This window comes from Phodopus roborovskii, unplaced genomic scaffold, assembly GCF_943737965.1.
Source record: "Phodopus roborovskii unplaced genomic scaffold, PHOROB, whole genome shotgun sequence".
Classification (NCBI taxonomy): Eukaryota; Metazoa; Chordata; class Mammalia; order Rodentia; family Cricetidae; genus Phodopus; species Phodopus roborovskii.
This window is the reverse complement of record NW_026126459.1, coordinates 26,134,763-26,158,001: the sequence shown is the minus strand read 5'-3', so window position 1 is coordinate 26,158,001 and position 23,239 is coordinate 26,134,763. Positions and strand designations below refer to the sequence as shown.

General features: G+C 50.8%; 1 protein-coding gene across 2 annotated transcripts; it reads left to right on the top strand.

The window, feature by feature from the left end:
• Window positions 1–12,437: 12,437 nt before the first annotated feature.
• On the top strand, window positions 12,438–22,822 carry Smug1 (single-strand-selective monofunctional uracil-DNA glycosylase 1). Of its 2 annotated transcripts, none has more exons than XM_051190068.1 (3): window positions 12,438–12,878; window positions 18,491–18,645; window positions 19,755–22,822. In XM_051190068.1, exons 2-3 carry the CDS (start codon window positions 18,502–18,504, stop codon window positions 20,307–20,309), a joined length of 699 nt encoding a protein of 232 aa, XP_051046025.1. In that variant the 5' UTR covers window positions 12,438–12,878; window positions 18,491–18,501; the 3' UTR covers window positions 20,310–22,822. The 2 variants fall into 2 exon arrangements, with proteins under 2 accessions (XP_051046025.1, XP_051046022.1); XM_051190065.1 differs by having other exon boundaries at window positions 12,480–12,878; window positions 18,491–18,780.
• Window positions 22,823–23,239: the final 417 nt, after the last annotated feature.

The window sequence follows — 23,239 nt, the reverse complement described above, 5'->3', positions numbered from 1 at the left end:
AAAAACAAAAAAAAAACTTTTTAAAAATTGGAAGCTTATGATCTAGACTAGCTCAAATTCACTATGGAACTGAAAATGACCTGTGCCCTATGGCATTATGCCCCTTAATTTCTGGTCCTTCTGCTTCCAGGTCTCCTGCTCCACACCCCAAGTGCTGGTATTACCTATGTTTAATACCCACTAGGTGGTATTACCCACTATGCCTGGGATAGAATCTAGGAATTCACACATGCTAGGCAAGCACTGTGCTTATCCTCAGCCTAAAAGCCACTATTATTCCTACCATTATTATAGCTGACATTTGTACAGAGATTATTGCCACACACATCAGATCATTTAATTACTCTGTCCCTCGACAGCCCCACAAGGGAGGCATTTTGACCACTCACCCTCTATACATGAGACCTCAAGGCTCAGAAGGGTCAAGGGTCTAGCTTGAAATCACACAGCCATCACATAGTAACCAAACTGCACTAACTGAGCACTAAGTTCCAACCATAGTGGGTCCCACACAGTGACGTCATCCACTTGACAACTGGCTCATCAGCTGCTCATCATTTCTCACTCATTATTGCTAAAGCCTTCAAAGCATTTTGCAGAGGGGTGAGTGAATGGAAGCTTCAATCAGTAAGCAACGGGGAAGGGGTTGGGGCAGGGATAGGGCCAATCCTCCCAACTTGGTTGTCTGGCTCCAAGTTACTACGCAGTTTGTCTTTACCAAAGTCACAGGCCACAGTGAAGTAGATTCAGAAACAAAACCTGGACTCCTAGGACTGCCCTTCCAGAGGACCTAGATTCAATTCTCAGCACCCACATAGCTGCTCACACCCATCTGTAACTCTAGTTACAGGGGACCTGGCACCCTTTCCTGGCCCCTATAAGATGGTACACAGGGTCACATGCAGGCAACCCACAGTTAGACAGTCAGTCAGACAGACCTATGCATGTGCACACACACACACACACACACACACACACACAAACACACACACACACACTGGATGCTGGGGTTCAGCCCAGTACTCTCTGTTGTTCTTGGGAGAGCCCTGATATTCTGGGAAGGCAGGTTCCTGGGTGAGACTGACACTGAGGTCATTGGAAACCTGTCCTCCTCCCATCTTCTTTGGTCTTGGTTCCTTCCTTTGCTTCTTCTGCCTTTGCTGATGCTTACTGTCTGTCCTCAGCTTATGCACCCCCTCTCATCCCTCAGCTTCCCAGCTGGGCTCTAGGCCACTTGTTCCCAGCCTGGGCCTGCTCTGAATGGCACTGGGCAGTCTTCACAGAAGCACTGCTCAGCCCCCCCCCCCAGCTGACCCTGACCAGAATGGCACCTGCACCAGCTTCCTGTAGGAGAGCTGCAGGGCAGCCAGGCTGAGGAGGCATCTCTCAGGGAGGGAGGGTCACACCCAGGCTGGGAAGGGAATACAGCAACCAGTCCCTGTTGACTGCTTCCTGATTTGGCTGGGGTGCCACAGCCCCATTTCCCAAAGTTCTCCCTGCCCTGCCCCCTCCAGTGCAGCTCCAGCTTCAGGATCCATCATGCACTAGCCTGGCATGCAGCTGGCAGTTAACTTTCAAAGCTACAGTGTAGAATTGGCCTGTCCAGCTGAGGGAGACCCAGGATGGCTCCAATCCCTGGAAGCCAACAGATGTCCCCTGGCTTTTCCAGATCCTGATACATTCCACTCCTGTGTCTGGGAGCTCTTCCTGCACTGCAGATGCCTGGCTGGACTCAGGCAGGGTCAAGCCTCTGTTTGTGGTTACTCAAAGGAGAAAGCTGGACAGGAGCCTCATGATCAGAACTGGGAGCAAAATCAGGGTCTCTGGAGCAGGACACCGGGAGACAGGACAATGAATGTCTCCTCCTTGGCAGGTGGAGGCCAGCTTGGGGATCTGGCCGTGTTTCCCTTCCCATGTCATTTCAAGGCCATGTGAGTGGGTCTGGGGTGACATAATCAGAGGTATGGGGGGCATTAAGATCCCAATTCTGGGGTCCTGAGGGGTAGCAGAGGGAGGCAGAGGCCTCTGAACCCCCTAATGCCCAAGGTAGCAAAGGCATCTTCAGCACTGATGCTCTCTCTGGTCAGTCTGTGTGGGGAAGCCAAGTGTGGGTGCTCTTAGGCTATACCACCTCGGGATAGTCAGGGGCATCCCTAGCCGTCTCCATCTGAGGTACAGTCATGGCTTGTCTATGGCCTCCTCTCTGCTGCGTGTGTTCATTTCTCTTTTTCTGATGGATACAACTCTTCCTTTCCTATCCCCTGTCTTCTTTGTCATGATCATGTTCAGTTTTTAATTAGCTAATGTATTTTCAGGGAATGTCATCATGAGCCCTTTCTGGGAAGTCCTCCCTGTGGTCTGTCTCAAGTCTCTCCAAAGCAGCCCACATTTGGATTCATCTCTCAAAGGGGAAGAAGACAGCCTCGGGTGTCCCCCTGACTTTCTGGTGCCAACCTATCTCCCTCCCTCTCCTTGTGTTTACCTCTCTTTCCTCTTCAGAGTTTCAAAATAGTTTCTATAGCTTAAAACAAGTAAAACTAAAATAATCTCTGTAGCGAAGCCCTCTAGGTTAGATATCTGGAAGAACTTCCAAATAGCCCAGGAGAGTAGTCCTAAAGAGTGTGGGTCCAGGAGGAAACTGATCTCTGGGTTAAAGCACCCCCCCCAGTTCCTTCTTGTCCCTCACTTTCCACACTGTAAGGATCCTTGGCTTTCATCACAAGTGCTGGCAAGTGTACAAAGCTCATGGTCTCCTCAGGGCCCACCAATGCTGCAGGCACCCTGCCTTGCCCTTTGTCCCTCTCTCTCTCTTCTAGGACTTGCATGCTCTCTCTCTATTCAGTCATCACCTCAGAAGTAGCCTATGGAGTGTCTGGGAGAGCCACATGTGTGGGGAGATTTGAGTGTGGATTCCGTAGTGTGGGAGGCTGAGCATGCCTGAGAGGTTCAGCCTCTGGGCTCTGCTCTGCCTTGACCCTAGGCCTGGCTGAGTATGTGGGGAGAGAGCATGAGGAGGCGTGTCAAGGGTGCCAGCTCTGAGGGTTCCATGGTCTGCTGCTGCGCTCTTGTGATCCTAGGCCAGCCTGACTGAGCATCAACACACCCACATGGTGCTGAGGACCACCCTGCCTTGGAGGCTCTGCAGCAGGGCTTGAGTCTCCAGCCACTCTTTGTGATTCCCTCTAAGGGCTCCCGGGACCCCACAAAATCTTAGCAGAGGAGAGGTACAGAGGAGTAGAGTCCATTGCACCCCTGTGGCCAGTACCTGAGCCTTTACCCTCTTTGTCATGATCATGTTCAGTTTTTAATTAGCTAATGTATTTTCAGGGGCTGTCAAAGCCTTTTTGTTGTTGTTTGTTTGTTTGTTTTTGAGACAGTTTAGCTCTGATGTTTTGGAACTCAGTCGTAGATCAGGCTGGCCTCGGACTCACAGAGACCCATTAGCCTCTGCCTCCTGAGTGCTGGGATCAAAGGCGTGCACCACCACTCAACGCCTGGTCCACATGCTGAAGTCTTAACACAGTAGGCCAGATATGGTAGTTTTAGTTGATAATCTCATCAGTTGACAAAAACAGGAGGATTGCAGCGAGTCTGAGGCCAGTGGTTCCCCCAAGCTCAGTCTCTCCCCCTAGGGCTGGAGTCACAGGTATTCGGGAATCATCCAAAAATCAATTTGATCTCTTTGGATGGAAGAGGAGATTGAAGCCCAACGGAAGATGTGCCAAGGTCTGGTAGCAATGAGAACCCAAGGCGATAAGCTGTGTCCTGCACTTTGGGCTGACCAGACCTTCAGCCTCCTAGCAGCTGCCAGGGCCTCACAGCCAGTTTGGGTGCCAGGTGGCGCCATCCGTCCTGCCTTGAGTGACCACAAGGGGGCTCTGGGGCCAGGCTTTTTCCTCCTCTTGGCTGGTGCTACGAGTACGTCTGCTATGCCAGCACGCAGAGCTTCTTTGCACCTGGGGTCACCCCAACTCCTGCCCCTACAGCTACCACACAGGGGCCCGTATCAACCCGGACGCTACCTGATCCATGCAGACTTTGACTTCATTTTCCTATCCCAGAATTTCTCCCATGTCTCAGTCAGTAAGTCCTTCAGTTGTCTACCCTACATTTCAAATGCAAACGGACAGAGAGAGGAGGTGGTGGATGCTGCTTCCTCATCCCTGCCCTTCTAATGCTCCCTTCCTTGTCCTCAGCCGGGCCTTCCTTTTCCTTCTCTCTTGTCCTTTCCTACATCCACTCCTCCATCCCTCAGAGCACTAGAGCTGGGCGCTGCTTTGTCACTGCTAGGCTTTGAAAACAGAGTATTAGGAAAGATGTAAGCTAGGTACCAGGAGGGACTTCCTCGCAGGGCCAAGAGCTACAGGCTTTGGTGAACTGAAGGAGGCTGAATACAGGAAAGCGTCTTGGCCCTCTGGAGCTAGGCTCCGGTTCTACAGGGTCAGGGAGAGTACTCTGTGACCCGCAGGGCCCCACCTAAACCCTCTTGGGAAGTAGAAGGGCAGTGGCAGACTAGTTACCTGCACTGACTGCGTTTCTTTGAGCCTCGGACAACCATGGACACGCTGGCACCATGAGCACTTGAGCCCTCTGCCAGGATCAGAGGAAGGAAACAGCTTTCACAGTCAGTCGGTGTGCCCTGGAGGCCAGACCAGATAGAGGCCAGCAGCCAGCCAAGGAGAGCAGGCCTGTCTGAGCCCGAGGGCTACAAAACCACGCAGCCAGCCAGCTCACCCAACTGTCCCGGCGGGCAGGTTACAACCCTCTGCTGCCCCATCTTTCTTCCAAGGTCGGGGATAGGGCAGGAGGGAGATGCATCCATTTCTCAGGCAGAAAAACTGGCTAAGTCTGTGTGGTGGTTCGCGTCTGGAAGATCACTGCAAGTTCCAGCCAAGGCCGCACTGGGCGACCCCATCAAACAAAGCCCAAACCAAACCAAACAGAACCGAAAAACCAGGGCAGGAGTGACCAGGCCCAGTTGGAACTAAGCCAGCCAGGGTCAAGGCTCACTTCTCCTTATCTCCGCCCTCCAGCGACTCAGTCCCCAGGGCTCCGCCCTCCCGCCCGGCCCCGCCTCTTCTCTCATTGCTTTGGGCTCTCTGCTCCTCTTCTGTGCCTCCCCGACCCACTCTCCCCACGCAACCTCAGGGCCCTACCCTTCCGTGCTTCCTTGTGAGAAGGGACCATTCAGGAAACCAGAAAGCGTCCCTCGCGCACCCGGGACCCCAGCCTGGTCCTGGCTCGCTTTGTTGCTATTCCTTCTAGACCTCCTCTGGGGTGATTCCCCTGCTTGGTGGCTTGGTATGCTAAAGGGGTGTGAGCTTCATCTCTAAGCGGTGTGTTCCGGGAAAGTTGCCCAGGGTGTGCGGCCCCTGCCTGGTGCTGGAGGTAGTGGTGTGTTGTGGAGAACCATCAGGGAAGGCTTCCCAGCGTAGGTGACTGTTGAATGGGTTTTGAGGGATGCGCTGGAGTTTACCAGGTTCCAAAGGAGGCGCGCGGGGAAGGCAGTCCTACTTGAGACCACCATAGGTTGGTCCTTTGGTGACAGGCCAGACCAGGACACTTTTAGAGAGGCCTTGCGGCATGGAGAGGTCAGCACCTAGGGCTTGTGTAGCCAGAGAAAGCTTCATGGAAGAAGCTGGCTGCAGTTAGGCTACACTGTGTTTCCGGGGGAGCCAGGGACTGTCAGAGAGGACCTGAGACGGCGCAGCCAGGGGTCCCGGGCTTGGCAGGGGCACCTGGGTTCCAGGTAGCTCCTGGTGTGTGGGTGTGCGCGGGGGTGGGGGTCTTGTGCTGCAGTGAGCAGTGACTACTCCAGGCTCCACTGGGCGTTTTTCTCCTGCTCGCCCTTCCTTGCCTCTCCAAGGCCACCGGGGTCTTAATGAATTAAGTCTTAGGCAGGGGTGGACTGCAGAGTCCGAGGGGAGGAATGGGAACTTGGACATGCAAATAAGATGCAAACGATGCGCTGGCCACACCCACCCTCTGGGCCTGGTTGAGCCTCACCGCGCTTCCCAGCCCTGAGCCTGGCTGGACCTGGGCGCAGCCGAGCTGCCCTCGGCTGGCCTCCTCCCGCACTGGCGGAGTCCGGGGTGATGTCTGCCTCTCTGAGCAAGGGTGAAGGGCAGGCCATGAGGTGCGGGAACTGGGCCAGGGTCTCAGATAGAAGAGACAGGAGGGCAGGCACGGTGAGCCTCGGAGGCTGGGGAACGACCCGTAGTAAAATGACCGAAATGCAGACTCAAGAGCCGCACCCTAGGGACCCCGGCCACATTCCTGCAGAGCCTTGAGTGACATGGACAGGCGGGAGGGCTCGCTCACGTGCCCGCCGGCGGACGCGCAGCTGTCTAGGCTTCTCGGCTGTCTGCCTGTCCCCAGCCGTAGTCCCTTTGCCTGTCCGGCGCTTTGTGTGTTTCTCTTTGTCTGCCCGCCTCTCTCCCATCCCCCTTCCTTCCTACTCTGCTCGCTGTCTGTTGGTCCAGACCTCGCTGTCTGTCACTGCGCTCTACCTCGGGGGCCCTGGGTCCTGGCCTCGTTTCTTGTTGAGTTTGGGTCTCCATTTCCTCTTTTCTAGGGTAGCCCAGCCGTCTGCCTTCTATCACGTTTGTGAAATTCAAGAGTGTGGGCAGGTGGCTGTAATTGGACTACTAGGGGTTTGTAACAAAGGATTTAAAGCATGTGAGAGGCGACATGACTCTCTTATCTTACAAGAACAAAACAAGAGGATGCAGCATGAGGCACAATGGTTAGATATTCAGAAGGACTTCCCAGAAAGGGGTATGTATACAGCAAATATTAGAAGAGGTCCATAGAAAGGTTAAGTGACCCATTATGCTTTCCATCAGGCGGATGGGTAGCAAAACCTAGCCGCCCTAAGAAAAGGCAGCAGGAACTTGTACAGGGCACACACTCTGCTAGATTGCCACCTGCACAAGCTCTCAGGTTGGGAAGGGGTGTGCGGGCAGCGGCGGTTCCCCACCTCCACCCGACTTCCTCGCATCTTCAGCTCAAGACCCTAGCCAACCCGCCCCCCTACCCCCAGCTTGCTGCGAGATGGCTGCTGGGGACGGAGTGATGTATGGAACACAGATAAAATGTCAGCAGTTCTAAATGGGTCCGGAGATGCAGCCGTGGGGGGCTCACGGGGTCCCACCCCCCTCCTCGCGAGCCCCGCGGCCGGAGCCCAAATGAGGTTTTGAAGAGGAGCCGGCGGGCGGGGCGGCGGCCGGGCGGGGCGGCGGGCGCTGATGTATGGCGGTTTCATAACTTCCTCGGTATTAAAGGCGGGTTCACACGGAGGGCAGCGCCATCAATCAGCGGCCTCAATGGGCTGGGATCCTTTGCGAGGCTCGCGGCTGCGCGGCCCGGCCAGCGCGGGGGGCGTGGGGACCCTGGCCGCACCCAGGAGGTTGTGCGGGGAGGCCCGCCCGCATGGGGAGAGGGGAAGGCTTTGAACATGAAGTTGATCACATGCAAATCGCATGCAAATATATGCAAGCCAGCTTGGGCTGCGGGAACCCAATGCTCCTGCGTTCTCTCTCCTGGGCGAGGGCTGGGGCGGGTTTGCATCCGGTTCCGCTTATTTCCTAGGGTGCCTGGACTGCGCTTCAACCTGCCTATAACGGGTGAGGGTGGGGGCCACCCTGCCCAAGAGATGTGACCTGAGACGGAAGGTGGTGGGAGAGGGGGGCTGACCCCCTTGAAGAAGGAACAAGGTCCCTGTGGCCTGTGGTTTGGGCCTGGTGTCCTCCCCAACAGGTGAAGCAGTACGTACCCAGGATTCTGACATTCTCTTCTCCCCTGAAGCCTGGGGAGCCACTGAACACTGGGCTCCCAGATCTGGCACTTTGTTCTTGACACAATGCCTCATAAATAACAACTGACTGTAGCTGGGGATGACCTTGACTGCCTGATGGTCCTGCCTCCACCTCTCAAGTGCTGGATTGCAGGTGTGGGCCACCATGCCCACTCTGCTTTTTCTTCCTTCATTGCTGGGGGTAGAACACAGGACACCATCCCAGCCCTGCACAGGGATTCACTGAGCATATACCAGGCAAAAGGCCTGGCTGCACCCTGAGAGAAGCAAGTGCCAACATCCAGGAACACGTGGGCTGGCAGAGCCATGAGCTCTAAAGCACCAACAGACACACTGAACTATGGGCTTGGTTCCAAGGGTCACCAGCCTCATACCGGCAAAGAGAGGGGAACCTTCCAATAGGGGGGAATTGGGCCTTGGGATTTAGGGCACGAGAAGAATTCCAGGCAAGGGACAAGAGTACTGTAGCAAAAGGGTGAGAAAGAAAGGCAGAGAGGGAGGTGGACCCTGCTGGAAGCACTCTGGTATCAGGTGTGGGAGGGGACTCAACAGTGATTAGCTACCGTTGCTGGCTTCCTTAAGACTGTTCTGTGCTGTGGAATTGAGGTGAGGAGTGGGAGGAGTACAGGGGGTTTTGGACTGGGGCCATATGGACAGAAAAAGAGGAAGATAGGCCTAGGGAGGCTGTGGGAGAAGGCAGGTGCGGGACAGGGTAAGTGTGGCCTTTGAGGACCATGGGAGGCCTCAATAGCTGTCTGGCTGTGGTGGTGGGGGAGGTAAAGTACATGTTGGGTCTCAGCCTTTCACTTGGCTCTGTGGTCTTGCTCCCTAGTTTATCATCTCTCTTCCACTTCCTAGTTGCTCAGCTCAGCTCAGTGGCAGGAGACATTCTCAGCCTGCAAAATCGAAATCTAACCTCCATTTTTCTCACTCCAAGGCCTGGGGGTCAGTTCACCCCACCCCAAATGCTGTCTGTCTGATTTCTGTGTGGTCCCCTCAGGGTAACTGCTCTGGACAACTCTAACACCACTCAGACAGATTATCCAGCCTCCCAGCCCTGACATCTCCCACCACTGCATCAAGCCAAATTACTCAGCACCCCCTCCCCCCAGCCCCGGGCCCCAATGAAATCCGATTAGTGAGAAGAGTGCCTCAGTGAGCTGACGGCTCCTCTGATAGATAATTGCTTCCCAAGCAAGCAAAGCAGCCCACCCCTCTCCTGGGTACCCAGGCATCCAGAGCCAGGAGCAGCAGACACGGGAGCTGGAAGGCTAGGAAGCTGCCACCTGCTCCAGTTAAGTGGATTTCAACCCAAAAGTTGACCTCTGTGGTCTTGGGTTTAAGGGTCAGAGTAAATCCTTAGCCAATGGAGGCCCACATTTGTACATGCCTTGGGGAAATCTACCTCCTCACGCCTTGGGGAAATCTGCATACCCATTTCTCTGCAGAATAGTGGAAGGCAGGCATTGAGAACAGACAAGGGAATGACTTGATATGACCACAGCTCCTTGTTCCCCCAGTTCTGGGAGGTGGGTGGGAATAGGGCCTGGGGACCTGTAGGCAGCTTCCTCTACCAGTCTCCTACCCACCAGGCAGAACTGGAGGGACTTAACCTTTGAGGTTTCTCAGTCAAGGACAGGCTGCTGGGATGCAGCTCCCCCTCCCCCCTGGTGTCCCCTCACCCCCCCCTTCCCCTCCTCTTCACAATGGGCCTGCTCTCCTCTTCCCCAAACAGGACTTTTGTGGGTTGGTGTTTGTTTGTTTGACGTTTATTTATTTATGAATGTGTGCCCATCAAGATGGTAGAGCCCTAAAGACATCTGGCAGAAAGTTAGTTCTCTACTTCTACGATGTAGATTCTGGGGACTGAATTTAGGAATCTAGGTTATCAAGCTTGGTGGCAGGCACCTTCACTTGCTGAGTCATTATACCACCAGCCCCTTTTCTGGCTTTTTTTTTTTTTTTTTTTTTAAAGACAGGGTTTATAGCCCAGGCTGGTGCCATACTTGTGAACCTCCTGCCTCAGTCTCTCAAGTGCTGACATTATAGGTGCATAAACCCATGGTGGGGAATGGCAGAGCATTCATGTGCCTGCTAATTCTTCCTTATTGCCTTTCTTTCTGTCATCTCTGTCTGTCTGCCTCGTGCATGCGTGCGTGCGTGTGTGTGTGTGTGTGTGTGTGTGTGTGTGTATGTGTGTACACTAGCAGGAAACCCAGGACTTTGTGCATGCTAATTTGCAGTTCACTACTGAGCTATATCCTGCCTTCCTTCACCCTTACATAAAGCCCTTCTTTCTTCTGATCTTTCATCCAATCTTCTCCCGACCTTTGGAGACTGAAAGGTACTTTGCAGCCCCAGACTCCCAGTCCCAAACCTAACCAGGCAGGATGTGGTCTCTGATGAACTCTCTAGGGATGAGTTTGTTAGTATTGTCCTGTGCTCAGCCCCAGCATCTGCCTGTAACCCTGCCTGTAGCCATAGCAACAATGATCTAACCATGCAGCCTTTCTGGGCCAGGCCTTAATAAAATTTGTCACGAAAGAGATAAATTTTAAGGGTTGTCCCATTTTACAGCTGGGCTAACCGAGGCATAGAGATGTGAAGTAACCTGCCTGAGGTCCCATTAGTAAGTGGAGAGTGTGACTAGCCCTGGGTTGGGGCTATCAGCTTTCATGCTAATATTCGTTCAAGTAAGACTTGGTTGGGAGAGAGGGAGTCAGAGCGTGGACAGAAGCTCTAGAAAGTCCTTTGGAGTTCCCCAAGGAAGTGGCCAGGTGACACCTGGTAAACTAGGCCTGCAGTCTTAGCTTTGTGCAGCTGAAGGTCCTTGGCAGAGCAAGGGCTGCTTGGAATACACAAGTCTTAGTGAGGCAAAACTAGCTCACCCAGAGACCGATAGATGGCGCTCGTGGCCCAACACAGCCCCTGCAGCAGGCGGAAACACGAAAGAAACAAGAAAGAAGTTAACCCTTCAGAATACAGACAGGCAGAGTAGCTGCTGCTGGGCCTCAGAGGCTGCTCCACAACCCAGAGCTAGCTTTCCCTTGGCCACATCCAGGATCTACTGTCTCCCCTGCCTCACAAGACCATCAAGCACTGTCAGCCTGTCCCTTGAAGGCAAGGCAACTAGGGAAGGGTCTCATTTCTAAATGCCTTTATTCTATCAGAGCTCCAAGTCCACAGTTTCTGAAAGAGAAGAGGGTTGGGGGGGGGGGGATGGCTAGAGGTCATCAGGGTCAGCCTTAGCAGTTCACCCACACCTCTGTTTCTCTTTCCTTAGGGACTTGCTCTGAGCTTCCAGGAGTCAGAGGACTCATAGGGACAGGGGAGTTACTCAGTTCTACAGAAGTTGACATTAGGTGGTGAGCATCTTTTTTTTTTTTTTTTTTTTTTGGTCTTTGTTTTTGAATGAGGGTCTCACTATGCACTCCAGGCTGGCCCAGAACTCACAGCGATGCTTACCATCACCTCCAGGATGCTAGCATTAAAGGCAAGAGCCACCACACCAGGCAGGTGGGGAGAGATTTTGTAGAATCTCTGTTTCACAGTTACTCACTTTACTCATGGTTCCAAGGCCTACTTGGAGTTCTTAGGGGCTGTAAAGAGCAACAAATGGACTAGGGTGGTGGCCCATGTGGGCCTTTAGTCCCACTCAGGAGACAGAGTGGGGCAGATTTGGTCTAGAGAGCAGGCCAGTCTGGTCTACATGGTGAATTCCAAGACAGCAAAGATGAGAGGAGACCCTGTTTCAAAATAACAACACCCTTCCCCAAAACAGGAACAAAAACCCAACCGGAAAGGTGGGAAAGCCAAACAATTGTCAGGGAGAGGGGTCCCCGAAAGGGTGATGGACCTGTAATTAATTCCTTCCATCCTTCCATCAGCCCCCTTTCCCTTCCGTCTGTCTCCCTCACACTGGATATTGGGGGAGGGAGGAGAGGTGGGGAACTGCCAAGGGTGAGACAATGGGAGGAGTCTCAGGTGGAGTGGGTCACCCTTCTCCCAGGTGCAGCAGGCCAGGTGCTCACAAGTGATGGCAAGTACTCGAATGGTAGCTGCCCACTAGAACACCCTGGTGGTCCTGTGCTCCTCCCCACTATGCTCCAGGCTGGCCGGGAATGCTGGGGTGCGGGGACCATCTGCAGGAGTTACCCTGAGTGGCCACACTTTTGGAAGCACATAGTCTCACTGAGTAGCCCAGGCTGGCCTTTAATGGACCGCCCTTTTGCTTCAGCCACTTAAGTGGTTGGATTACAAGTATGTGCCATCACATCAGCCATACTAGCTTCCAGATCTGCCTTTTTGCAAACTGGGGCATCCATCTCTGCCTTCAGACATCATGGAAACTGGTCTATGGGTCTTGGTTCTCAGATCTTTCCATCTCAGAGGCTTCTATCAGAAGCTTTTCTGTAGAACCATTTCAGATTCTAACTGAACTACAGAGGGTTTTCCTGGTTCTCCAAGTTATAGACAGTAGGTTCCATATAACTGCGAGTATATTTCCACACTCATCTCCCCACATAGATAGAAACATTATTTTGGTTCCGCTTCTCTGGAGAACTGCAATCTAGGATATAGGCTGGCAGATGTCAAGACAAAAGAAGGAGCCAGTTCAAAATGGTGAAGCTGTAGATTTGGACGCTAATGGTAATGGGAGGTTCATTGTCAAAGAGTCGGGGGTGAGAGAAATGGCTCCTTGGGTGTTATGCACACAGCCTATAGAGGGCTGCAGAGGCGAGGTCTCATAACTTAGGGCAGCAGGGGGACTGGGAAGGATCTATAGTAGATGAGGTATTAGGGATAGCTGGAGAGTCCAGATTGTTATGAATGAACTGGCCTCTAACTTCCTAGACATCCTGATTTAAATCATAGTATTAAACTACAATCCCCAGAGACCCGAGGAGCTCATTTATCAAGCTTTCCGGGGACTAGGGCATTTCCGGCGGAAGCGGACGCTGCTAGCCATTCTTCTAATTTAAATGCTGTTGACTACGACTTCCAGTGTCCTTTGCGCTGGGACGAAGAAAGGAAGCGGAAGCTGCATGGGGAGCTGCTGCAGGTGAGGGAGTAGGGGGCTGGATCTCAGAGCAGGGCGGAGGGCGCTAGCAGGGGCTCGGGAGGGGTGGTGGCGCTATGACGCCAAGGTCTAAAGAGGCCCCTGTGAGCCCTGCTGCGCTGCTAATTTTGGTTTAAATCCCGTGGATTCCTGGAGAGGAAGGAGCAGGGTCTAGTAGTGGCATGGATTCTTGTTTTTTCTTTTTTTAGGTTTATTTACTTATGGGTGTTTTGTTTGCTTGTCCGTCTGAGAACCAGAAGAGGGCATTGGATCCTACAGCCTCAGTTAAACTGTTGTGAGCCGCTATTTAGGTGCTGGGAATTGAACTCGAGACCTTTGAAAGAGCAGCCAGTGGTCTTACCTGCTGAGCCACCTCTCTAGCCCAGTGTGGCTTGGATTCTGTTAATTTTTGGGGGAAATTTCAGATAGGTCGGATACAAGTATGAAGTTTCGCCTCGAGCACATGCATCTCAGGGTTGCCCTTTGCTTTTAAATGTAATTTCGAATGTGTGGCACGTTTCTTGAGCATCTGATTTTTGCTTTTTGAGAAAATTAAATGTAGTTCGAATTGGCCTCACCCTTGCTATGGGAGGAATGCTCTTTCTGGTATTGGTTCCACATAGGGAAGACCAAGGTCTCAGAAACCCCAGTTCACCACATCATTCTCAGCTTTCCAGAATGTTCTGGGTGCCTACGTGGTCAAATCAGTTCCAGGCCTGGTATGGTGGTGACACTGGCTGGTAATCCTAGTACCCAGGAGGTGGAGGTAGGAAGACTGTCACAACTTTGAGTCTAGTCTGGTCTACATGTTGATTTTCAGGGTAGCCAAGGCCATACGTATAGTGAGACTTTGTCTGAAAACATAACAAGATAAAAGTAAAGTCTAACTGGGTGGTGGTGTACATCTTTAATTCTGGCTCTCAGGAGGCAGAGGCAGGCAGATTTCTGTGAATTCTAGGCCAGCCAGAATGTTATGCAGAGAAACCCTGTCTCCAAAAACAAAACGAACAAACAAGTAAATTGTAAAAGGAAGAAAGGAAGGGAGAAGAGGAGAAGGAAGAGAGGCTTCTCACTAAGAAGTAGCTTAGTGATAAGAGTACCTGCCTAACTTGTACATAGGCCTGGGCTCATTCTCCCACACTGGGTTTGTGAGGTAGTGCAGAGGAGCCCGTCTGGAGTGGCTCATTAGGAATCAGGGGTAGCTCAGTGGTAAAGTGCTCCCCTAGCCACAGGGTTTCCACTCCTAGCACGGGAGGGACACGGGAAGGCAGCTTTAAACAAGACGGATACTGTGGAGGTAGATAGAGCTGGGCCGGGGCTGTTGAGTACCTAGAGTCTAGTTCCTAAGATCTAGGACATTGTTTGTGTGTCAGGGAATTGAATAGAACCTGACTCCCAGTCTCTCTTACTCTGTCCGGGGAGGGTGAATTCATGAAGCATGTCAGTACCCAATGGCTCTCAGCCTTCACCAGGGCCTCAGAATCACTTTGTTCAAGATAGGCAGCTCTTGGCTTCACAGCCAACTTTCTTGTGTGTGTGATATGCCAGGCAGTTCATTGCTGTGATAGATACCTGAGAAAAACATCATGAGAGAGAGAGGTAAGGTAGATTTGGGCTCACAGTTGAGAGGTTCCAGTCCTGGCTGTTTGGCCTTTCATGGCTACAGGTCTGGACTGAGACAGAGCATCATGGTGGAAAGATGGATATATAGGGCAAAGTTTGCTCATATTATGTTAGCCAGGAAGTAGGGGGTGGGCAGGAAGGGACCAGTGACAAGATATACCCTTCAGAGGCTCCCAAGGCACTCCCCAGATTCGTCCTCCAGCCAGGCTTCATTTCCAATAGCATATGAAGTTAACATCCTCATTTATTCAGCCGTCTCTCAATAGTGCCACCAGCTGGAGATCAAACCTTCAACATTTTATAATCCTAGCTTTAGGGTGGGGCTGGGCTCTGCATAATGTTTCAGTGTACTGAAGAAACAAAGCTTCACCAAGGTGATGGTTTGAGCTGCATCTTGAAGGGTGAGTTTGAACTGGATGTGTTGGGTCTCCCTCTTGGTTGACTGCTGGTAGATGTCCTGGTTAACTCAATCATATTTGGTTGGGTTTGTAAAGATATGACCTGTGCAAAGTTTTGGGAGTTGGGGTAGGAGGAGCATTTTGAAAGTGAGTGCAATGGCCAGGGACAAGCTCTGGGTGTGCATAGCAGTGTGAGAACAGCTGTTGCAGTTTAGAAGGCTTGCTGCTGAGTTCCTTCCTCTCTTCCCATTCATAGGCAGCTTTATGAAGTGGGCATTATTATCCTTAGTATTCAGATGTGAAAACCCGAGGCTCTGGCCATGGTTGCATAGCTTGTAAGAGTCTATTCAGAGTCTGGTAATCATCCTATTCACCTCTGAGGATTCCTGAGTGTGAGAAAGAAGCTGGGCTGGGGTTAGGGGCTTGTAGAATTAGTGGGGTGGCTGATCAAACCATCTAAGGAAAATGGCATGGGTGGTTAAGAGCATAGCTTTGAGTGTAATAGTGTGGGTTCAAATCCCAGCTTCATTACTTGCTAACTGCATGACCCTAGGCAACTTGCTTGATCTTGTTAAGCCTCAGTCTCCTGGCTTGTAACATGGGAGCAATAATACCCACCTCATGGGGTTGTTATGAAGATCAATGAGGTGTACCTGGTGGAGAGCAATTGCTCGCCACCTGGAAGCTGCTGTAATTAGCCCTCCCAAGTCTCTGGGCTGTGGCTGTGCACCTGCATCTCATTTGTCAGCACAGTATCTCCAGGACACGCTCATCCTGGCTGGACTAGTTTTATTAAGGATGACATTGGAGAGAAAGGATGCCAGTAGATGTGTCCTGACAACGTAGCCTGGCCTGGTGCAGGCTTTAATCCCAGCACTTAAGAAGTGGAGGCCAGCCAGAGAAATGACTCAGTAGATTAAGGTATTTGTCACCAAGCCTGAAGACTGAGTTCAATTTCTGGCATCCACATGGAGGACAGTGACAACAGGCTTCTATGAGTTGTCCTCCATAGGTATCACGGCATGTGTATGCCTAAACACGTGCATGAACACACAAATATATAAAATGTAATTTAAAATTGTTTGCCAGGTAATGGTGGTGCACACCTTTAGTCCCAGCACTTGGGAGGCAGAGGCAGGCAGATTTCTTGTGAATTTGGGGCCAGCCTGGTCCACAGAACAAGTTCCAGGACAGGTTCCAAAGATACAGAGAAATCCTGTCTCAAACAAACAAACAAACAAAAATAAGCAGAGACAGGGGGATTGGGAGTTTATGACCATCATCATCTCCATAGCAAGTTTGAGACTAGTGTGGGTGACATGTGACCCTATCTCAATAAATAAATAAGGAAGGGGCTAGAGGTTTGACCTAGTGGTTAAGAGCATGCACTGCTCTTGCAGAGAACCAGAGTTTAGTTCCCAGCACCCACCTCAGCTCACAGCTTCCTTTAACTCCAGCTCCAGGGCATCCAATGCCTTCTGGCTTCCTTGACCACCACACATATGTGGCATACATTCATCTAGCCATGTACACACACACACACACACACACACACACACGTGTAAATTAAGATAGCTCTTTTTTTTGGGGGGGGGTGGGTTTTTTGTTTTTTTTTTTGCCAGGGTTTCTCTGAGTAGCTTTGGCTATCCTGGAACTCACTGTGTAGATCAGGCTGGCCTCAAACTCAGAGATCTGCTGATCTGCCCATCTCTGCCTCCTGAGTGCTGTGATTAAGGTGTGTGGTTCCTTTTCTCTCTCTCTTTCTCTCTTCCTTCCTTCCTTCCTTTCTTCTTTTCTTTCTCTCCTTTCCTTTTATTTGAGACAGTATCCTATATAGCACTGGCTGTTCTGGAATTCACTATGTAGATCAGGCTGATCTCAAGCTCACAGAGATTCACTGGTCTCTGAAGTGCTGGGATTAAAGGCATTACTACCATGCTTGGAACAAAAAAAAAAAAATTTTTTTTTTTAAAGAAATGTATCCCACCCCCCAAAAAGAGAGAAAATAAATCTGTAAGTAGCCATGCCTGTTTATGTAGGCTGAGTCTCACTTATTTCAGAGCCTGAGGCAACAGGAGGATCACACATTCAGGGCCAACCCAGGCACCAAGGTAAATTCAAGGCCAGCTTGACTAATTTAGTGAGATATACCACTCACCATCTAAACGGAAAAAAAAAAAGGGTTAGCATTGTAGATTAGTATTAGAGCACTTGCCTAGCATGGCCAAGAATTCAGGTTTAATCCTCAACACTGAATAAGAAGGAAAAAGAAAAGAAAGGAAAAGAAAATGAAGAAAGAAAATGTGCTGTGTGTTCAGCATGGCCTGAGAATGAGTACGTCAGGCCTCATCTGATGGAAGGTTTGGGGTGACTATTATGGTTAATATCTGATTGCCAACTTGACAGGACCTGGCATCACTTTGAAGATGAATCTCTGAGCATGTTGGTGAAGGAGTTTTTAAATTAGGCTAACTGAGGTGAGAAGACTAAACTTCAAGAGTGTGGTCACATGCCATGGGATAGGGGCCCTGGGCTGTCCTAGGCTTTCTGTTGCTGGGATAAAACACCATTACCAAAAGCAAGCAGGGGAGGGAAGGGTTTGTTTTAGCTTGCTGTTTCACATGACAGCTCATCAGCAAAGGAAGTCAGAGCAAGAACTCAAGGCAAGAACCTAGCAGCAAGAACTGAAGCAGAGGCATGGAGGGTGCTGCTTACTGCCTTGTTCCTATGGTTTGGTCACTCTGCTTTCTTATAGCTCTAGTGATCAATAGCCCAGAGGTGGCACTGCCTCTGTTGAGCTGAGCCCTCCCACCCACATCAGCCAGCAATCAGGAAAATGCACCAGAGGCCAATCTGGTGGGGGCATTTTCTCAATTGAGGATCCGTCTTCCAACATGATTTTGGCTTGTGTCAAGTTGATGTAAACTAGCCAGCACAGCATAAAAAGGGACTCTATCCAGGTGTGGTAACACACACCTTTACTCCCAGGTAGAGATGGGAGGAACTCTGAGTTCAAGGTCAGCCTGGTCAACATATGGAGCTCCAGGTCATCCAAGGTTACATAGTGAGAACCTATATCATAAAACGGAATGGGTGGGAGGGCTGGGAGAGGGAGAGGGGGAGGGGGAAAGGGAGAGGAGGAGGGGAAGAGAGAAAGGAGGAGGGGGGGAAGGGAAGAAAGAAGGGAGAGAGAAAGAGAGGTCTAGTTGAGTGTAGGCATTCATCACTTTCTGAGTTTTGACCATGGCAGCAATGTGGTCCACTACCTTATGCTACCTTATGCTCCTGCAGCTGTGACCCACCCTGATGAACTGTACTCTCTGAGAGCTGAAATGAATGTCTCCTTGGTTGCTTTTGCAGGTACTTTGTTGCAGCAAGACAAGTAACGAATGTAGGATGCTTGTTGTATCAGAAAGAGGGAGGACTCTGGAAGTGGGAATAGAGGTCCCTTCATTACCAGGAGCTTGAGTGAGCTTGTAGTGACTGACAGGACTTCCTAGGACCTCTTCTGAGCCAGGAAACGATAGTGAGAGCCTCTGGCTAGTACAGATCCTAACCCTGGGTTGAGGCTGAAGGAATATACCTCTTTTCCAGGTGACAGCGGCATGGCCATGTCCCAGACTTTCCGGCTGGGGCCTACCCATGAACCTGCAGGTCCTCTGCCTTGCACTAGAAGCTTGGCTGAGGGCTTCCTGGAGGAGGAGCTTCGGCTCAACGCTGAACTTCGTCAGCTGCAGTTTCCAGAGCCTGTGGGTGTCATCTATAACCCAGTGGATTATGCTTGGGAGCCACACAGTAACTACGTGACTCGCTACTGCCAAGGTCCCAAGGAAGTGCTCTTCCTGGGCATGAACCCAGGACCCTTTGGCATGGCCCAGACTGGGGTAAAGCCTAGCTTCCTCTGGGGGGGTGGTGGTGGTTCTGAGGTGGATGTTTGCCTGGGCATGCTGTGGCAGAAGAACATATAATTGGCTGGGAGGTGGGTGGGTCACCCACCCCATCCCCTGCAAGACACACACTGGTTCCTGTGGTCTCAAGTACTCTCTCTTCTCTGTTCATAGTTAACCAAGCACATTAATGGTAGTTCCGTTTCCCTGAGAGCTCTCCACTAATTGCTTCTGAGAGCCCTCCCTTCCGCCATCCTGCCCTATACCTTCCTTACCTTGCCGGATCTCCCTTGTCTCTAGAGTGGTTGGAGTCAGGAGAGGGGCTGGGACTGCTGGATGCACCAGGAAAACTGGCTGGGGGGTGGAATAGGGGTTTAGGAGCTGCCAGGCATCCTGGTGGCAAGTCCCTGGTTCTCCAAAAGGTTCATAACAAGAGTCAGGCACAGGTCAGCCAGCTTTCCCTTAGGGATCCGGCTGAGTGACTGCCATTCTGCCTTTCAGTAGGGGTGCATTGCAGGTGGGGGAGGTAAGAACCCTCAGGGCAGGAGGCTCAATCGCTTTTATTGACCCCAGCTGAGTGATGAAGGGTGATCAATGATGATCGATGGAAATGACAGCCTGAGGCCTTGGGCTGAGAGGGTACCACAGATCAGTGGTCAGCCTGCCCTGTCTTCTTTCACCCTGGCTAACTTTCTGTCTCAGGAGATCTGTCTGTCACCAGTATTAGAATCATGTCCTCTGTAGGACCAAATGTCCCAGCGATCTGCCTGTATTTGGTTCTAGTGCCTGGAGGAAGTAAAGGTACACAGTTTCTGCTGGTCACAGTTCATAGTGGGAAAAACTGGAGGACAAATGGACAGGGCGGGGAGTCCATAACACAGACTTGAAGGTGAAGTTGGGGGCAGATCATCACCGCAGCCTAGTCATCATCTTCAGCTTGAATCCCCTTGTGTCTATCTCGTTCCCCACAGGTACCTTTTGGGGAAGTGAATGTGGTCCGGGACTGGTTGGGCGTTGGGGGCTCTGTGCTGACCCCTCCCCAAGAGCACCCTAAGCGACCAGTGTTGGGACTGGAGTGCACACAGTCAGAGGTGAGCGGGGCCCGATTCTGGGGCCTTTTCCGGAACCTCTGCGGACAGCCCCATATCTTCTTCAGGCATTGCTTTGTCCACAATCTGTGTCCTCTGCTCTTCTTGGCTCCCAGCGGACGAAACCTTACCCCAGCTGAGCTGCCAGCCAAGCAGCGGGAGCAGCTACTGACGATCTGCGATGCAGCCCTCTGCCGGCAGGTTCAGCTGCTAGGGGTGCGGCTGGTAGTGGGAGTGGGGAGGCTTGCAGAGCAACGGGCGCGAAAAGCTCTGGCAGGGCTAAGCCCAGAGGTGCAGGTGGAGGGGCTCCTGCATCCCTCGCCTCGAAGCCCACAGGCCAACAAGGGTTGGGAGGCAGCGGCCAGGGAAAGACTCCAAGAGTTGGGGCTCCTGCCTCTGCTAACTGATGAGTGCCCAGCCAGGCCTTGTACACCTTAGACACCCAGTTTTACGTAGCAGATGACTATACACAGGGTTTTCTGGGCTCCCTGATGGAGGAAACATTTCAGCCCTGTTGACTGTCTTCTAATGGCCAGGCAACCTCTGGGCAGCTCTCCGGCCTTCTTCCCATCTCTTGAGCATCACCCTTGTGTCTCCAGTGGCTTGTACTGCACAGCATCAGCAGAAAGTGAGCCTTTGTACTCACCTGCCACGTCATTTCCTTGGGAGCCTCTGTGTGCAGAGAGTCCTAGAAAGGGATGCCTGAGGTCATATTTGAAGTTTTGGAGGAAAAATCATTTTAATTTTAATCTTTCCTCTTTTTTTTTTAAATTTAAATTGGCATGCTTTTTGACACTGCCTCACATACACTAGGAAAGCTAACACTGATCTACCTCAGCCTTTTTTTTTTTTTTTGACACTAATTGTACATATTAGTGGGGTTCAGTGTGATGTTTCCACACATGCATTAAGTATACTGATGGAGTTCAACCTCCCTTTATCTGTCCTCTCCACACCTCCCCTCCTCAACCAGAGGATAATCTTTCCAGAAGCTCTACTTATCCTTACAAAACATCTGCCTTTAACTGGCTCCTCTTCCCCCAGGAGCCAGGACAGACACCATGTTGAGGATGAACTTCTTAGCCAGGTATCTTGGCACACCCTTGTAATCCCAGCACTCAGAGGCAAGAAGATCAGGTTAGGTTCTGTCTCAGAAATAAATAAATAAATAAATAAATAAATAAATAAATGTAATTTCTTCAGGGAGACTAAAGTTGGATCTGAGGGAGACTTCTATGTGGTAGAGTAGGAAAGGTCTAGCTTTTCATTCCCCTCTCCCCCATAAGGGCTGTGAATTTTTTTTTTTTAAATCTCCTTCAGCCATGCAAAGGTGGTGTATGCCTTTAAACTGAGCACTTGGAAAGCAGAGGCACAGAATCTCTGAGTTCAAGGCCAGCCTGATCTAACAAGTGAGCTCCAGGACAATCAGATCTACAGAGAGAAACCTTGTCTTGAAAAACGAAAATTCCTGTTTTGTTTTTGTTATTTGTTTTTAGAATTGAAGCAAGGTCTCATTGTATTGGCCTATAACTCATAATGGAGACAAGATCCAGTCTTGACCTCAGAGGAAATGTCCTACCTCTGTCTCCTGAATGCTGGGATTAAAAGGGTATGCCACCATATCCTGTTTGCTTCTGCATTTTGAGACAAGGTCTCACTGTGTAGTAGTGGCTGGTCTGGCACCCTCTCTGTAGACCAGATGGGCCTCAAACTTGTAGTGATCTTCCTGCCTAAATGCTGGGATTACAGGCATGTGCCTGATATGCCTATCGACAACCTCTCTAAGCCTCAAGATTTTCTGTAAAATGGGGGTTCAGCCTCCTGGCACTGGTGTGAGGTGTGAGGACTGAGGGAGCATTGCAGAGCACTCTGCAGAGCACTTTGCAGAGGTGCTCACTACAATCTCATCCTGCTTGCCTCCTGAACTGGGGGTATCATTGCACTACAAAGGAATTCCTGTCCACTCTGAAGACCTTTCTTTACTGGGGAAGGACCAATGTTATGAAGATTTCAGCCTGTGATTTTTTCAGACTAAGCATTAAAGACTCCTAAGCCTTCTTGTGTTGGTTCTCTCTTCCCCTTCTACACACTTCATTGGTGGGAGAATGTTGCTTTTAGGCTATTTCCTCCCTTCTCTTCTTACCTATTCACTGTTTGCAAAAACCTTTCTCAGGTAGCTTGGAGAGGGGTATGTCAGACCTCTAATTGTGCTAGCCAAGCTGTGGGGTTTTTGGTTGGGGGTCTGTCCAGTAGTTCATCAGGTACTTGGGGCACTGTTGGGGTTGATGGGAAGGCTGGTGTCTCCTGCATGGTTGGTTGGGTGATCTGTGATAAGGGCTAGAGAGTGAACCACAATGGGCACAGTTCTTGGGACTACCTTAATGAGGAACATGTGGTCTCCCTATCTCATGGGAAACAAGTCATCTCCAACATTCTAAATATTAGTAACATTTTAATCAACCATCCCTAGTTCCTGAGAGGAAACGAAATCTTTGAAGTTTCCTCAGGGATAGCTAGAAGTGTCATTATTATTCCTGGTGGAGCCTCAGAGAACAGCAGGATTTGTTAAGCTTTGACTCATGATGGAGGCCAGCTGCCTAGAAAGACCAGCTTTATGCTTTGAGGGGTAGAAATTTGAAGGGTGGGTGATCAGCCTGAGTGCCAGGATGGGACAAGGCTAGAGATTGAGTTCAACCAAGTGGCCCCTGATCTCAAATAATTAGACCTACACAGTGACCCTGACCAGAACTCTAGACAGTAGTTTCTGCCAAACTTGCTGATTGGTGAACACATGTATGTTTGTTTCTTTTTGGGTGGTTGGTTCTGGTTTGTATTTTTGAGTTGTGGGGATTGAACCCAGGGTTTTATGGATTTGAAGTGTGCACTGCTCTGTCACCAAGCAACATCCCTAGCCCGTGATTTGTATTTGTGAATAAACTATAAAAAATAAATACAGTGTTTTTATTTCATGAGTTTAGTTTTGCAAATTACTGAAGCTGAAGGGTTTCTGGGAATGCTTGAATTTATAGCTAGGTGGGCAGAAATGCAACAGGTATCTGGAGTGACAGCAATCACCTTGAGGAACCTCCCTAAAGCTGGTAGAGTTTTACAGAGTCCAGATTATCATCAGAACCACCTCACAGCATCACCTGCTGTGATCTCCTGGTCTCTCTGCAGCTGCTGCTGAGGATGGGTCATTATGGTAGCATTTCAAAAACTGCAGAGGCAAAGCTGTTTATTCTTGCATGTTTAGCTGAGGTGGTGAGGAGAAGCTCTGGTGGGGGGAGTTTTGAAGACTGGGAAAGTGAGAACTTTCAAGGGATTAGGGAAGGCCTGGCCAGGTTGGAGAAAAAGTGAGAAAACAGCCA

Coding starts and splice junctions, on each gene's coding strand:
- Smug1 (XM_051190065.1), top strand. CDS start 18,502: ATGGCCATGTCCCAGACTTTCCGGCTGGGGCCTACCCATGAACCTGCA. Junction 18,781..19,754: donor TTGGCATGGCCCAGACTGGG/GTAAAGCCTAGC, acceptor CGTTCCCCACAG/GTACCTTTTGGGGAAGTGAA.